The sequence below is a fragment of the Poecilia formosa genome, unplaced genomic scaffold, assembly GCF_000485575.1.
Source record: "Poecilia formosa unplaced genomic scaffold, Poecilia_formosa-5.1.2 Scaffold78, whole genome shotgun sequence".
Classification (NCBI taxonomy): Eukaryota; Metazoa; Chordata; class Actinopteri; order Cyprinodontiformes; family Poeciliidae; genus Poecilia; species Poecilia formosa.
Genome location: NW_006800017.1, coordinates 674,177 through 688,239, shown reverse-complemented (window position 1 = coordinate 688,239; position 14,063 = coordinate 674,177). Strand labels below are relative to the sequence as shown.

Sequence of the window (14,063 nt, the reverse complement as noted above, 5' to 3'; positions counted from 1 at the left end):
ACAAAAATGAACTACTGGTAGTCAGGAGGATATTTGAATAAACCACTTTCCCATAAATATCAAACAAAACTAAATGAAACTGTTACCCCCTGGAAAAGGCGCTCTTGCTTCCCATTGGCTGTTTCTGCTCAGGGGGCGGGTTTTTTTGGAGACACGTGTTTTACAAAGTCTTGTCTTCGGAACCTCAACTATCTGCTTTAGTGTCGCTGGAGAGGGTTATGGCTGGGTTCAAAGCTGCTCACGGGAAACCAGGAGACGATAACAAACCGGACAAAATATTAAGAAGGCGGAGGAGAGCAAATCTGTCGCAGCTCGGCGTTATAACAGCGAGAGAAGAACCAGTTTGCGCTCCAAGATCCAACAGGTAGGTGATATGTCTGATTTTGGAAATATTCTATTTCATTTATTAATTGCACATATTAAAGAGATTTGGTGACTTATTTCACCAATAGAAAAGTTCCGTTTGAATGACAGCAATGACTGTAAACATACATAATTTTATTATTGTGAAAATAATTTATTTCTGTACTTTTCAAAGATTAATGGGCTGAGTGCACTGTGAAATCTCTTGAAATTGGTTTACTTTTATGACCATGGTTATTAAAAATGGCAAAATTTGAAACAATAATGTCATATATATTTTTTTAAATCGGAAATTGTATCATTTCACCTAGGGAAAAAAAACAGCTGAAAATCTTTAATTTAACGATATCTTTAGTTAAATAATTGACATAGTTATTGATCTACGAAACAAAACAGAGCAGCTTTTATGTAACCACTTTCCATCTGCCTCGGTAGTTAGCTCCATCCGATAGCAAATGCAAAACAAACAATCACAGACTGTGATGACTCCGCGGGTCTTCATTTGTCACCATGTAACAAATGACAGCATTAAGTGACATGATGTAGAGCGGGCAAGAAGCAAACAGTTCTTCTGGCAAAGAGCTGGTGACTGAGGGGACTAAGCCTTTAAAGTCAGAGATGTGTTTTTCGCAAAGATAAACCGGAAATGTTATGCTTGTAAACATTTGTAGAATATGGTGTGCATTCCCATATCAACTTGTTACTGTATGTAGGTTGACACAATAATGGCTTCTGAGTTTTATTTTCATTTAATGTTTATAGGAAACATAGCTGGGTTAAAAAAACAACAACAACAACAACAACAACAACAACAAAAAAAAAACAACAACAACTAAGTCCTATATTTCCACGTATTTCCAGTCAATCCTGACGTGAAGCCATTAACTGAGAACAATATATGCTGGTAGTAGGAAAACTGATACTTTGTAATGTATGCACAGAACATTGAAAGCAAAAAAAAAAAAAAAAGAAAAGAGAGAGAGACCTGCATCTGCCTAATTTTGAGTAAAAAAAAACAGCAAATAAACGGCCAAAAGTAAAAAAAAGTGGAGCTGGACTAGCTTTGGAACTAGCAGAGCAGGTTGCATGTTCATTGCAATTTGTAGCCTGTGGTGTTGTATTTTAATGGGTCTCTCATCCACTGTGTCAATACCTTTTCTGTTTTTTTCTGTCCTTGGTGTTCTGTTTCACAAAGTGCAAGGTTACTGGTTAAGCAATAGTGCTTTTTTTAAAAAGTGCAATTAAAATAGCTAATACAATAAAATTGATATTTTAGCATTTAATTTCACTGTGGTATACATGGCAGCGTATAATCTGTAACTTCTTTATAGCATTTAAGTACACTGAACCAACATTTTTGCAAAAAGCTGCACGATAAGGATAAATTTAAGTCCACGTGCATCGTTTATACTTTTTAACTTCTTTGCGTCTGCTGTAGCAATACTGTTAACTTAAAGCATGCAATCCAGTATTCAGACAGCAGGTTATAATATGATTTTGTTTTTGTCTTCATATGTCATAGCCCCTGTCACTGATGAGACTCAAAGCAAGTGTCAGAGAGGACTGAACTACCCTCACCGACGGTGCACAGCACTGCCAGAGAGGAACATCCTTTCCACAGGCCCAAGTCCTGTTGGCCACATTTCCTGCCATAGATTGACCCCCAGAGAACTCAAAACTGTTTCTCCAACGCTTCTACCAAAAACTGAGACTGTTTTCCAAAGCAGAACCGGCCCAGCCCCCACATTTGGAAGTGATGGGGAGCCTGCGTAGCCACCGTTACAGCATCGTGTCCTCAGAGGAAGATGGCATGAAGTTAGCATCCATCGCCGTTCCAAATGGCTACGGGAATGGCAACGTAAACAAAGGACACATGGAGCAGCAGCGTCAGAGCCGCTTTGTAAGCAAGGATGGCCACTGCAATGTGCAGTTTATCAATATGAGCGAAAAAGGCCAGCGCTACCTGGCAGATATCTTCACCACCTGCGTGGACATCCGCTGGCGCTGGATGTTTATCATATTCTGTCTGTCTTTCCTCTTGTCATGGCTGTTTTTTGGACTTGTCTTCTGGGTTGTGGCACTGGTTTATGGGGACTTGGAGAGCGAGACTCAATTATGTGTTTCCAATGTGGACAGCTTCACTGCTGCCTTTTTGTTTTCAGTCGAGACCCAAACCACAATTGGCTACGGTTACCGCTACGTGACGGAGGAATGTCCCATTGCTGTTTTCATGGTGGTGTTTCAAAGCATTGTGGGCTGCATTATTGATGCTTTTATCATTGGCGCCGTCATGGCCAAGATGGCAAAGCCCAAGAAGAGGAATGAGACTCTTGTGTTCAGCCACTACGCTGCGGTAGCAATGAGGGACGGTAAGCTATGCCTGATGTGGAGGGTCGGAAACCTGAGGAAGAGTCACTTGGTAGAGGCTCACGTCAGGGCGCAGCTCCTGAAGTCCCGCACCACAGTGGAGGGAGAGTTCATTCCTCTGGATCAGGTAGACATTGACGTCGGCTTTGACAGCGGGATCGACAGAATCTTCCTTGTATCTCCGATCACCATCGTGCACGAGATCGACGAGGACAGCCCATTCTACGAGATGAACAAGCAGGAGCTGGAGACCTCCGAGTTTGAGATTGTTGTGATTCTCGAGGGTATGGTGGAGGCCACTGCCATGACAACTCAGTGTCGGAGCTCCTACGTGGCCAGCGAGATCCTCTGGGGCCACCGCTTTGAGCCGGTGCTCTTTGAAGAAAAGAACTACTACAAAGTAGACTACTCAAGATTTGACAACACCTACGAGGTGCCCAGCACTCCCACCTGCAGTGCTAGGGAGCTGGCTGAGAAGAAATCGAATTCTTCCAGCCTGAGGAACTCGTTTTGCTACGAGAACGAAGTGGCTCTGGAGAAAGTTGAGATGGAGGAGGAGTTTGAGGAGGACAACAGCAGGTTGATGAGGGACACTGAGGTTAGTGGTCTTGAGGATACAAGCACAGATTTGGTTTCAAGCTCGGAATGCAACCTGGACTCTTTGCCTTTAGAAGCAAGACCTTTCACAGCAGAATCAGAGATATAACTGCAAGGCATTTTAAATGGGCTTTAAATTTATCCTGGTTGGTGTTTTTAATAATTGCATGGCAGTTTGTTTGCAACCAGGGTTTAAAAATCTCTGTGCAGAAGCAGAGTGTGCACTTAAAACCAAATATAAACTTCTTATATAATTTATGGAGACACTGTTTGCATGGATTGTGTTATAAAATGGGTTACATGTATCTCACACACACAGTGCAGTATGTTCTCTTAACAGGATATAAATTAGAATATTAAAAAGCTATTTTCCATTTGTTTAATTACATATTCCTTGTTTGCACATGTGCAAAGAAACATCCTGAACTTAATATATATTTTTTTGTTGTTTTCTATGTGTCACACAGGATTAAAATAAAAGTTTTGAAAATAGTACTCAAACTTGTTTTAACGGTTAAAATTACCAACACAAAAAATGGGTCTATGATTGTTAATGAGCTGGTCTCTTAGCAAAAAACTTTCCGTTTTCTTAAATGTGCTGGTTTAATGGTCAAATAGAAGAAAAAAAAAGTATGATTTGCACAAATTCTGAGTACACTACTCTCCTCAACCTATCATCTTGTCCATGTGGAGAATCTTTTGCAACGTGTGCCTTAACAACAGTTCTGGTCTACAGGAACTCAGCTGGTTTCACTCTGATTGAGCACACACTGCATTAGATCACACAGAGCACAGACACATGAAGATGTGATTTTTTTTTTTCCGTTGCAGATTACTGCCACTTCTTGCAGGTTTTTGTGTTTTAATGTGCAATACTGGCAGGTGTCAGGAAGAGGCATGAGGCCCGATCACGAGCCAAGACGATGAATGTTAAAGCTAAGTGCTGCTAAGTTACATATTGTATAGACAGAAATCTCAGAGCCAAACTGTATTAGTGTTATTGTTTTCAGATTGCAGATTGCACATTAGTGTTTTATCTAGCTGTAGACAAGCATGATTATGTGGAGTGTGTTCTCTAAAGCTTCAATGCACTTCTTTTTTCCGCAACAGAAACTTCTTCCTCCAAAGAAAAGCAGAAATGGCTTTACTACTCAAAGTTAGGTATGTACGTATACGCTATACGTTAAATATAAAACCTAATGTCTTTCCTCAACTAGCAATGGTTGATTGATGAAAGATTGGTCGAACAGATTATTACCGCAGTTTACTCTATATGTACATCATTTTTGACGTGAGATATGCAGAATCCAGATAGATTCTAGTTACACTGCTTTCCAAATGTATTCATACCTTATGAATACCTTTTTCATATTTTGTCCTGTTACTGTTTTGTCCCAAAATTCAAAGTATTAACCAGACTTGTAATTTAAAGACCAACGCAAATGGTGGATAAACGTGAATTAAAATGAAACTTTTGTTTTAGCAGATGACTATGCCTTGATTCAAAAGACAAAAATGTAGCCGAAAAGCTACATTTTAGTGTTGTCTGCCTACAGCACCTTCATCCACATCTGTCGCTTATATGAACGACTCACCAAACCCACCAAAAAGAGCTGCAGGTACTCATTTGAGCTGTGAAAGCTGATTTCCTCCTATTTCACAGTTATGAACGTCTTTGTGTTGGTTTGCAATATAACGTCCAGATGAAACACACTCAATTCTGTGGTTTCAAGCTGACAAAATGTGGAAACGTTTAAGCGGTATCAATGCTTTTGCAATGCAGTGTAAGTCATCTCAGTCCTGGTGAGGTCATGGCTGAAAAGATGCTTGCTTTGGGTGGTTAACGATGGTCATCAATGTTAACTGATATTGCAGTCACGATTTTAAAAAAAAAGAAGAAAAAAAAAGAACATCCTGCAGGGATCAAATATACTCATTTTAGTCTTACAGAAGGTTTAGTTTTAGTCGTCATTGTAAGAATTAACCTTGTGGATGCCAGAACACTGTAGTGTTTCTGTTTTAGGTTTTTATTTTTCTACTGTCTTCCCACTTTCCTGCAGAACCCAGACTGTACAGCTTTTTTTTTTTAAATAAAAAAACAATCTATTGTAAATTATATTGCACTGTATAGTGATAATGCAGATAAAACTATTTATGTCCTTGTTTTTTTCAATAAAACACTAAAACAAATTCATTATGACGTTGATGCATTAATAAAACTTGGCTGAATGGTGGTACTGTGCGTGAAGCTTTGATGTTTCTCCAGGTTTTCTGTTTTGTTTTCCAGATTTTTTTTTATTTTTTTTTCTCTCTCTTTGACTGAAAATGTCGACGCCGGTGGCTGCGTAAGGGACGGCTGTTTTTCGAATGTGGTGCTGTGGTCCAAATTCCACTCTCTCCTTTAGAGCTCAAAACCATCATTTTCTATAACTCAGCAAAACTGACTCGGTCCGGTTCTGCGAAAGCCTGCTGTGCTACATCAGCTTACTCTACTGGAAGTCATTTTCAGTGACAGCAATGGAAAAAAAAACTCTCCTCATTCACTCATCTTAGCCTCTTGCATTAAACTGTGGAAAATCTATTTATTCTGCAAGTGTCCTGAAGAAAGGTTTGTAGGGTCAGTTGTTGAAATTCAACCTAATTTATTTGGTACCAAATTTCAAATATTTCCAGAGGTTACCAGAAATTATAGATTTTAGATAGTGACGTGTCTACACTAGAAGAGGATCATGTTGCATAACAAGCCAACGTTCCGGTGGGGAGACACAGTCAACCTCCAGCTCTCCTAAATAAGCATTACTACGCATAAAAATGTGTTAATCCATGCATTCGGTCAATATGGTTGAGTTAGAGCCGAAGCCGTGTTTGAAAAATGACACAACTGTCTGAGAATTTACTCACTTTCCATTCAGTGCTGCACTCTGCCTTCACAGACGGACACAATAATGCAGCAACTGATTGATCAGACTCATCCGCAGTGAGGCAGCATGCCTATTGGATTTGTTTCTACACAGGAAGTGCTCGACGCCTGTGGGTTTTTTCCACATTAGCCAATGAAAACGCCAGAAACCAGGAGTTTGGTTTTTTTTAAAAAAAAAAAATTAAAAAAAAGCAGGAGTTTCCTGTTTTTTTTCTTTCCCCCATTTGAGACTTTTTAGGCTTAGATGGGAAAGGAAAACATACAGAAAAGAAAAATATTTAAAAAAAAAAAAGTTGTATAGTTCTTAATTTTCTGACAATTAAGGCATTAATGTAAAACTTTTTTTCCAGAAGTTCTTTTTTTGTTTTGTTTTTTGTTTTAAGCAATATCTCCTTGAAATTTAAGGTATAGAATTTAAACAAATGGCGCTGCGGCTTGCCAGTCTGTTCGGGGAGCTCTGAAAGAATCGACTGCCATGTGTTGGCCGGCGAGCTCATGTCGATGAGGCTGATGACGTCTTCCCCTGAACTGGCTCATTAACTACAGACTGATCCGCTTGACCTTCAGATTAATGAGGCAAACATAAACACGAACAAGTCGCAGGCTCTGAAAAGTGACACGCGGCATAACTGAATGTTCAAATGAATGATGAAAAAGAAGAAGAAAAAAAAGTCACACTTTGTATTACCGGCCACAGCGTAGACTTGTAGGATATAAATTATAACCTGTGGAAGTGTACACTTTCTGCCCCTGCCTGTTACAGCAGACAGAGCACTGGTTTGTCTCAATGAGTGTCACTCAGAAATTGTTTTATGCTCATAATTTTAAAGAGTGTTAAAATTGTTGGCATATTTATTTCACAGGAGGAAGCATTTCTGCTCTAGATATGTAAAAAAGATATATCACAATTGTTATCCCAGCCCCACATGCAGAGCATCTGCAGCTTGTCACCCTATAAATAGCTGCTCTCTGTGTGCCAGAATTAAGGCTCTTCAATGAACTGGTGAGATGACCACACAGCATCGTTGACGTGAGTGCTGTCCTTCACATTTTCATAGACTGATTAAAAATAATCTGTTTTTGTGTTACTGTGAGGGCAAAAGGAAAATGTAAAGCTGTGAAATAATGGCATACAGAGATTTGTCTCATCTTGTTCAGGTGACCAGCAGGCCCATGAATTGTCAGGATGCAGTTTTATTGCAATGTTTTTTAATATGTTTAGCTCTGTTCTCCAGCAGGCACTTGGTGAGAAAGATTTTGAGATCCTACAACTACGGTATGATTGGAATCAACATTTGAATGGCTGTAGTGGGTATTACTGTTGCCTTGCAGCAAGAAAGGTCATACAGATTCAAATATCCCCACTGGGGTCTTTCTGCATGGAGTTTGCATGTCCTCTGTGTGCATGCATGGGTGCACTTCGGTACACTGAATAAAATATAGTATGAGTTTTAAGAAGCATATCCACTTTACATAGATTTCTTTTCAACAGTTGCTTTCTTCTTGGCACAGAAAATTATCACGATGACATGACTATTGCATAAGTTCTTTGGTGATACTTAGCAAATAAGTTTATTATCGCCCCACAAATGAATCAAATGCAGGCCGAATTCTGAGTTTCTTGCTATCTTACATCCTGGTGTACTTCAAACCACAACTGGAGCCTTGTGGATAGAGCCGCTTGATTTGTAGCCTGGGATGTCTTCAAATATCCCTATGATTTAGGTCAAGCACACATCCACGCACACCTTTAAAACAGTCTCAAACTGCTGGCAAACATTTTCCCTCAAGAGCAAATGGCTGAATCATAAGTGGGGATATTTTGTTGACGGATGTGCGGAGGGGTTTCCTTGCTGTTGACAGAGAACCCCCACACCCCTCCCACGATGTTATTTTTATTAGATTAAAAATTCAAATCACGATAACCTTGTGCGTTCACAAGCGCACCAGCTGCCACTCTTTTTTAGCCACGTTACTGACAGCTGGGTGTCTCATGACCCTCGGCGGGAGATGGAGAAAAGTCCAACAGGTACAATATGTTGGACGAGAATCAGAGTTTTTCCATTCGGCTGTCCTGCTGAAAGACAATATGCGTATTTATTTGCTCCGTGTGTGCGTGCACGCGTGCATGTGTGTGTGTATGTGTGTGTGAGGTGCCGCAGCGGCAGCGTCACAAACGGCCCTCATCGTATCAGCTGACTCGCAGCCCTATGTGTTTGCTTGCTGTTAGTGTATTGATTTACTTTACGGTTCACAGTTTGCTTTCTCTTTTACATACAAATACATCTCCATTAACCCGAGACTGTTTGCACACATTGTCATTCGGGCATAGTACACTTACAAACCCGTAATCACACTGCTATTTCTATGCTAGTAACTGCACGTCTATTCATGCCGCTGACCTTTATGCTTTTGGCTCCGGCTCCTCGCATATGGACAAACACAGCCAGAGCCAGGAAGTGATACCTAGACTACTTGGTGATCACTGTAGAGCCTTGACCTCCTTGCACTGACAGAACTTATCTTTGTGTGGTGCCATCCTTTGTCGCCTATCTGCAAATTAGCCACAATAGATTAGGAAGAGCTTTCAAAGGCACCAATGTTGTGCAGCCTGCATCCACAAAGGTTCACCCTCAGAGCAGATATAAGTAATTATACTTGGTGAGGTGAAAGGGTTAGGATGGTCTGGATGCATCTGTGTCAGGTCTCTGTCATTGTGTTAGCACTGAGTCAAACAACATATCTAGTCTTTGCACTGTACAACAAATACAAAATTGAGAATTTATAGAACACAGGATGCTTGAGCATCACCCAGGAAGACAGCTCAGGAGCGATGGATACCTCTGAACTCGGTCCAGACCTTCAGTGATAAAGGTTACCAAAATCCAGCCAGCTACTATGTTGAAACACTTTGCAACAGCTGCTGCAATGCCAGACAGTGCTCACTGTATTTATGTGTGCTGATGTCACGCGGCATACCAAGCTGTGTCCCCTGAATCAGAAAGCTGACAATCACCACCCTTAGATTTTATTCACACTGAACGCACATTCGTTCACTTTTCCACCAACAGACTTCCAGCTTTTAAGGGGTTCGGTCTGTTTTTCTAACTCACCGTGCATCTCCTCCACGAGACAAGCCTCAAATTGGATGCAGCAAATCTGTATTTGTGAATGGAGCTCATGTTTTGCGTATGGATTGGGCACAAGTTTCCACTGAACACGCCGCTCTCCAGCACCCTCAGGGCAAAGTGGTTTCCAGAGCCGAAAAGGGCCCATAGCCATGGTTACTGTAACCACACAGAAGCAATCAGCAACAAGAGCTTTAATAGGAAACACTCAATTGAAAAATGCATAGCTTTTATGATAAACCTCTGCTCCACAATAATTTCTGATGTAATTCTTAATTATTTCTGGATTTCTTATCCCTGTGCAAGATTATTTTAGATACGTATTTTTCTATTTTGTTGTCTTTGTTGAAGATTTAACTCATTCTTATTCCACCAGATGAGGTTGGGTGTCCACATAAATGAATTAAACAAAAATATCTTTAAATTACAACCATTAAAGCACACCTTCAGATGAATTTAAGACTCAAAACTTCCCTTTATAACTAAGCAGATGGATTTTGTATGCTTTATTTTGTGTATCTTTGATGATTTGTGGCAATAAAACATCACAAAAAGTTCTACTAAACATTCTCTATCAGTTATGGTTATGATGCATGTTTGGGTCAGAAACTGTAATGAAATATGAGAGATTTTGACCCCTGAACTAACTGTGAGTGACCTGCTGTTGGTTGAAATTATTTGTTTACTCACACCTGTAGCAGACTATAATTTCTTGTGAGTATTCGCAGTTTACATATTGTTACAAGACGATACTAATCACTTTCATTTCAGCGAACCTTACTCGCATCAAAATAAAGGTCAGTGAAATGTCAGGTAGGAACTGTGCCAAAGATGATCGTACAGTGACTGCTAACCCTCGGAAACAAGCAATTCAATACATATGCACACGCATGCAACGGTGGACAGAAGCAGGGCATGGGGCAAAGTGAATGCAATCATTCCCTCCTTACTTTAGCTTTAATTCAATCAGAACAAGATTAAAGGATCCAATCAGCAGTGACATTGAGCCAGGCACCCCCGTGGAATGGGACACCAGAAAGGCCTAATCATTCTGCTCCGCCACAGTGAGTCTACCAAATCCCCTCTAGACGAAGCAGATGGTTGATATCATCTTCTTTCTTTTCCAGGTGAGATTATCTGCCGGGCTTCAAAGCGCACAAGTGACTATTTACATCCGGATGGCCCTCCTGCCACGCAGATGTGGGACACTGATGTTGAGACTCTTCAGAGACCAGACAGGAACAGGACTGGTCTGTGTTAATTGACATCAAGTAAATATCACATCCTCCCGCAAAGGGTCAAACCTCATGGGAAGGCGAAAGAAGGAGTTTCACTCCACTGGTCTAATTTATTAAAACGTACATCAAATTCTATGTTCTAACTTTAGTAATGTAATTATTATTATTATTATTATTATTATTATTATTATTATTATTGTTATTATTATTATTATTATTATTTCTAATGAGAAAAAAAAGAGTCTCTATTAGTCTTTATTCTGCTCAGAATAATTTCTCCCCACAAGGAGATTATTCTTCGCGTCACAACACAATTTTCTCCCCCTGTCCCGCTTGTCCTGAGATTACAGAGGTGGCTTATGCTTGGTTTAAGCATGTCTTGTTTTAAGCAGGTCTGCCATAAGGGAACAACAAAGCCACAGAAGCTTTAACATGTGACTTATGATTAGAAATTTAGCTGGGAAAAAATAAATAAATAAAACAAATAAGGAAAAGATTTCCCTTATACTGTTATTTTGTCCATTAGGGTATTATTGGGTCATAATCATTCAGTCACAGCCGGAAAAAAAAAAAAAAAAAAAAAAAAACATATTAAAAACAGTTATTACATATATCTGCAAAATGGGGAATTGGACATTTGCAACAAAAGTATGTTTCCAAATTGGAAAAGGAATAAAATAAGAACCAGAGGGGTTTTACTTTCTTATGGGCACAATATTTAGGAACCGTTTGTGTAATGGAAGCCGTTTCTGCTCCAGTGGAGCGTTGAAAATAGGGCATGTTTTCAATCTTTGTAAGGAGTAAAGGGGTAACAGGAGAACAGCATTGTGCCTCTTAAGGACATCCTTACAGTAAGAAGAGGGTTTGGTGTTACACCTGAAGGCTCGGGTAGTCACAATTGTACTCTTATCTGGTGACTTGCCTTGTCACCAGGCAAGTCACCAACACTTTGGAAGGACGCAAAGTGACCTGGTCAGCAAAAACCAACCTGGTCATATAAAGATAAAGATAAAAGATAATTAAACAAGGAGCAAGCATACAGAGAAAGTAGATCTCTAGACTTGCAGTGAAATGACTTGCAAAACTATTAAAAGCCTTTGAACTATTTATATTCTGTTATCTTACTCCTAGGTGTGATTTATTGGGATATGAGGTGGTAGAACACAAAGTCATATAACTGTGACGTGGATGGAAAACAAATGCATGGGAAAGACGTACTCTGTGAATGTTGACTTTGTCGGTTTGATTGCAAACGCATAACGCACTTTTCATATTTTTATTTGTGCAAAAAAAAAAAAAGGTTAAAACATGTACACACTTTGACACGATCATGCACTACTGCGTGATGTGTCTTCACTCCAAATTCCAACGGAATACACAGATAGACGTTTGTAGTTGTAATGCAACAACCACTCAAGAGGTACAACCGCTTTCGGAAGGCTTTCGGTATTCAAGTGGAGCAGCTCACCATGAATGCGCATGTGATCCACGATCCTGCCAGCTTGAGAGATTACTTTGAAACGGAGACGCAGCTCATATGACATTGTCATTTTCCCAGAAGCCCGGATTATTTCGTGTCATTTAAACATTGGCAGACTTGGAAGTAATCTGGGCAAAAGTCAAACACTGAGCCAGGTCAATTTGAGGCACAAAACCTCATCCCATTCATGAGACGATTATTTTTGCTATTCCAGTTTAAAAGAAAAATGACAAGGAAGTTCGGCATGATCACAATCACACCCTGGGGTATCCGGAAAAGCCTATACAACAAGACCAGCAAGCTGACTTTGAGTTTATTGGTAAGTCACATGAGAGCAAGGAAAGTCCTTCAGCTTCTCCATCTTGAATTTTAATCCTCAGATGTTTATTAACATTGTTTTTAATAAATTTGAAAGTCCATTTTAGACATGTTTGCCTGTCTTCGTTTTACTTTTCTGTTATTTTTTATTTTTTTGCATAATATCCTTACAACGTAAACTTCAATTTCATCAGTAATTTGAACGTAAACAAGTTTGGTTTACGTTCTCTCATTATCACAATAATCCATGGGCGGTGCTGCGGTAGCTACAATAAAAAGTTGACAGAGGTATAAATGATTACAAGACCTCATCATTTTCAAAAGACAGGAGGAGGTTTAAAAATAAAATGGCATCTCGGCAGTTTGGTTCCTTTTATGTACACCCTAGTTGCTTTGGATTAACAGGCAGAGGCTTGCAGAAAAGCCTCGTTGGTGCAGTCACTGTCACTGGGGACACCCAGGTTTCCATGAGATCAGCTGGGATCTGAACACTGTGCCTTTCCTCTTGGATTCAACAGACACCATGTTTGTCTTCTCTTTTTTTTTTTTTCTTCTTCCTAAAACTATGTCCTTTTTATGGGCGAAGCTGAAAGTTGGTTAATGCAGTGATTTGTTGAGTCAAATAGTTATACCGGCTTTTCTTCATGGCTGGCTGTCCAACAGCTGGATACTTTTTAATTTACGACATTGGTTCTAATGTGAGATGTGTGTCTCAATCTTAAAATAAAAAATAAAAAAATGGAATTAGAATTTATAATCTAAATGGGAACGGTCAATTTTTTAAAATTTTTTTTTCAATTATCCTTGTTTGTGTGGGTTTGTATGTTTGTAGGCCTGTGCTGCAGCAGGCTGAGAACCTCTAGCACATTCCCCTGTGCAGTTCAGGAATATTCTTGTTGCTTAGGTGGTGTGAGCACGCTTACACTTGCATGGCTGGCGACTACATCACAACTGGTGAATCAATAGCTGCTTGTCATGCTGGAGGTCATCAATTGAAACATGGAAACACATTTATGTAATCAGCCACACAGAAGTTGAGAGGTCAGGGTAAAAGAAAAAAAAAAAGAAAAACTTTCCTGTTTTTTTTTTTTTTATAACCGGTTGAAACATTTCCTGTGTTAGATGAACAACTGAAATGAACTGCACTGAATAAATAATCAGTGATACGGTGGCCTGATTTGGATGGCGAGTGGACAGCCTGCGGCGAGAGGAGTTAACAGTAGACAGCAGCTAGGCTCGCTGCAGCTGTTCCACTTGTCGACATCAGCTTGCAGCACTTCTGCTCTAGAATGTGAAGATATTAACTTTCACCTTCTTTGGCTGTCCCTGCGTTTTAAAATAGTGCAAATGATCCGAATCATGCAGTAAACAACACAGGCTCTCCTTGTATGCTGTGCTGTGTGATCCTTCAGGTAGGATTTGTTTAGTCATGCTCTCTATTAGTGCTTCATACCGAATATGGCGGCTCAAATGTCTGCATTTCTCATGAGGAATCATCACTTATATAAACAGAACAAGTGCTCTGCCTTCTTGATTTCACATCACTATATTACTTGTTAAGTGATCTATTGGGTGAACAAATTCACAAAATTGATCTGACACTAGACAAAAACAAACTGAATGCATTATTTCTCTATAGTTTTAACTGAATA

The 14,063-nt window shown here is 39.8% G+C and overlaps 1 protein-coding gene across 1 annotated transcript; it reads left to right on the top strand.

The window, feature by feature from the left end:
* The first annotated feature begins 194 nt into the window (after positions 1-194).
* Positions 195-5,413, top strand: LOC103140940 (inward rectifier potassium channel 2-like). Its single transcript, XM_007556313.2, has 2 exons — positions 195-364; positions 1,886-5,413. The coding sequence occupies exon 2, from the start codon at positions 2,120-2,122 to the stop codon at positions 3,434-3,436; it is 1,317 nt and encodes a 438-aa protein (XP_007556375.1). The 5' UTR covers positions 195-364; positions 1,886-2,119; the 3' UTR covers positions 3,437-5,413.
* The last annotated feature ends 8,650 nt before the right edge of the window (positions 5,414-14,063 follow it).

Coding starts and splice junctions, on each gene's coding strand:
- LOC103140940 (XM_007556313.2), top strand. CDS start 2,120: ATGGGGAGCCTGCGTAGCCACCGTTACAGCATCGTGTCCTCAGAGGAA.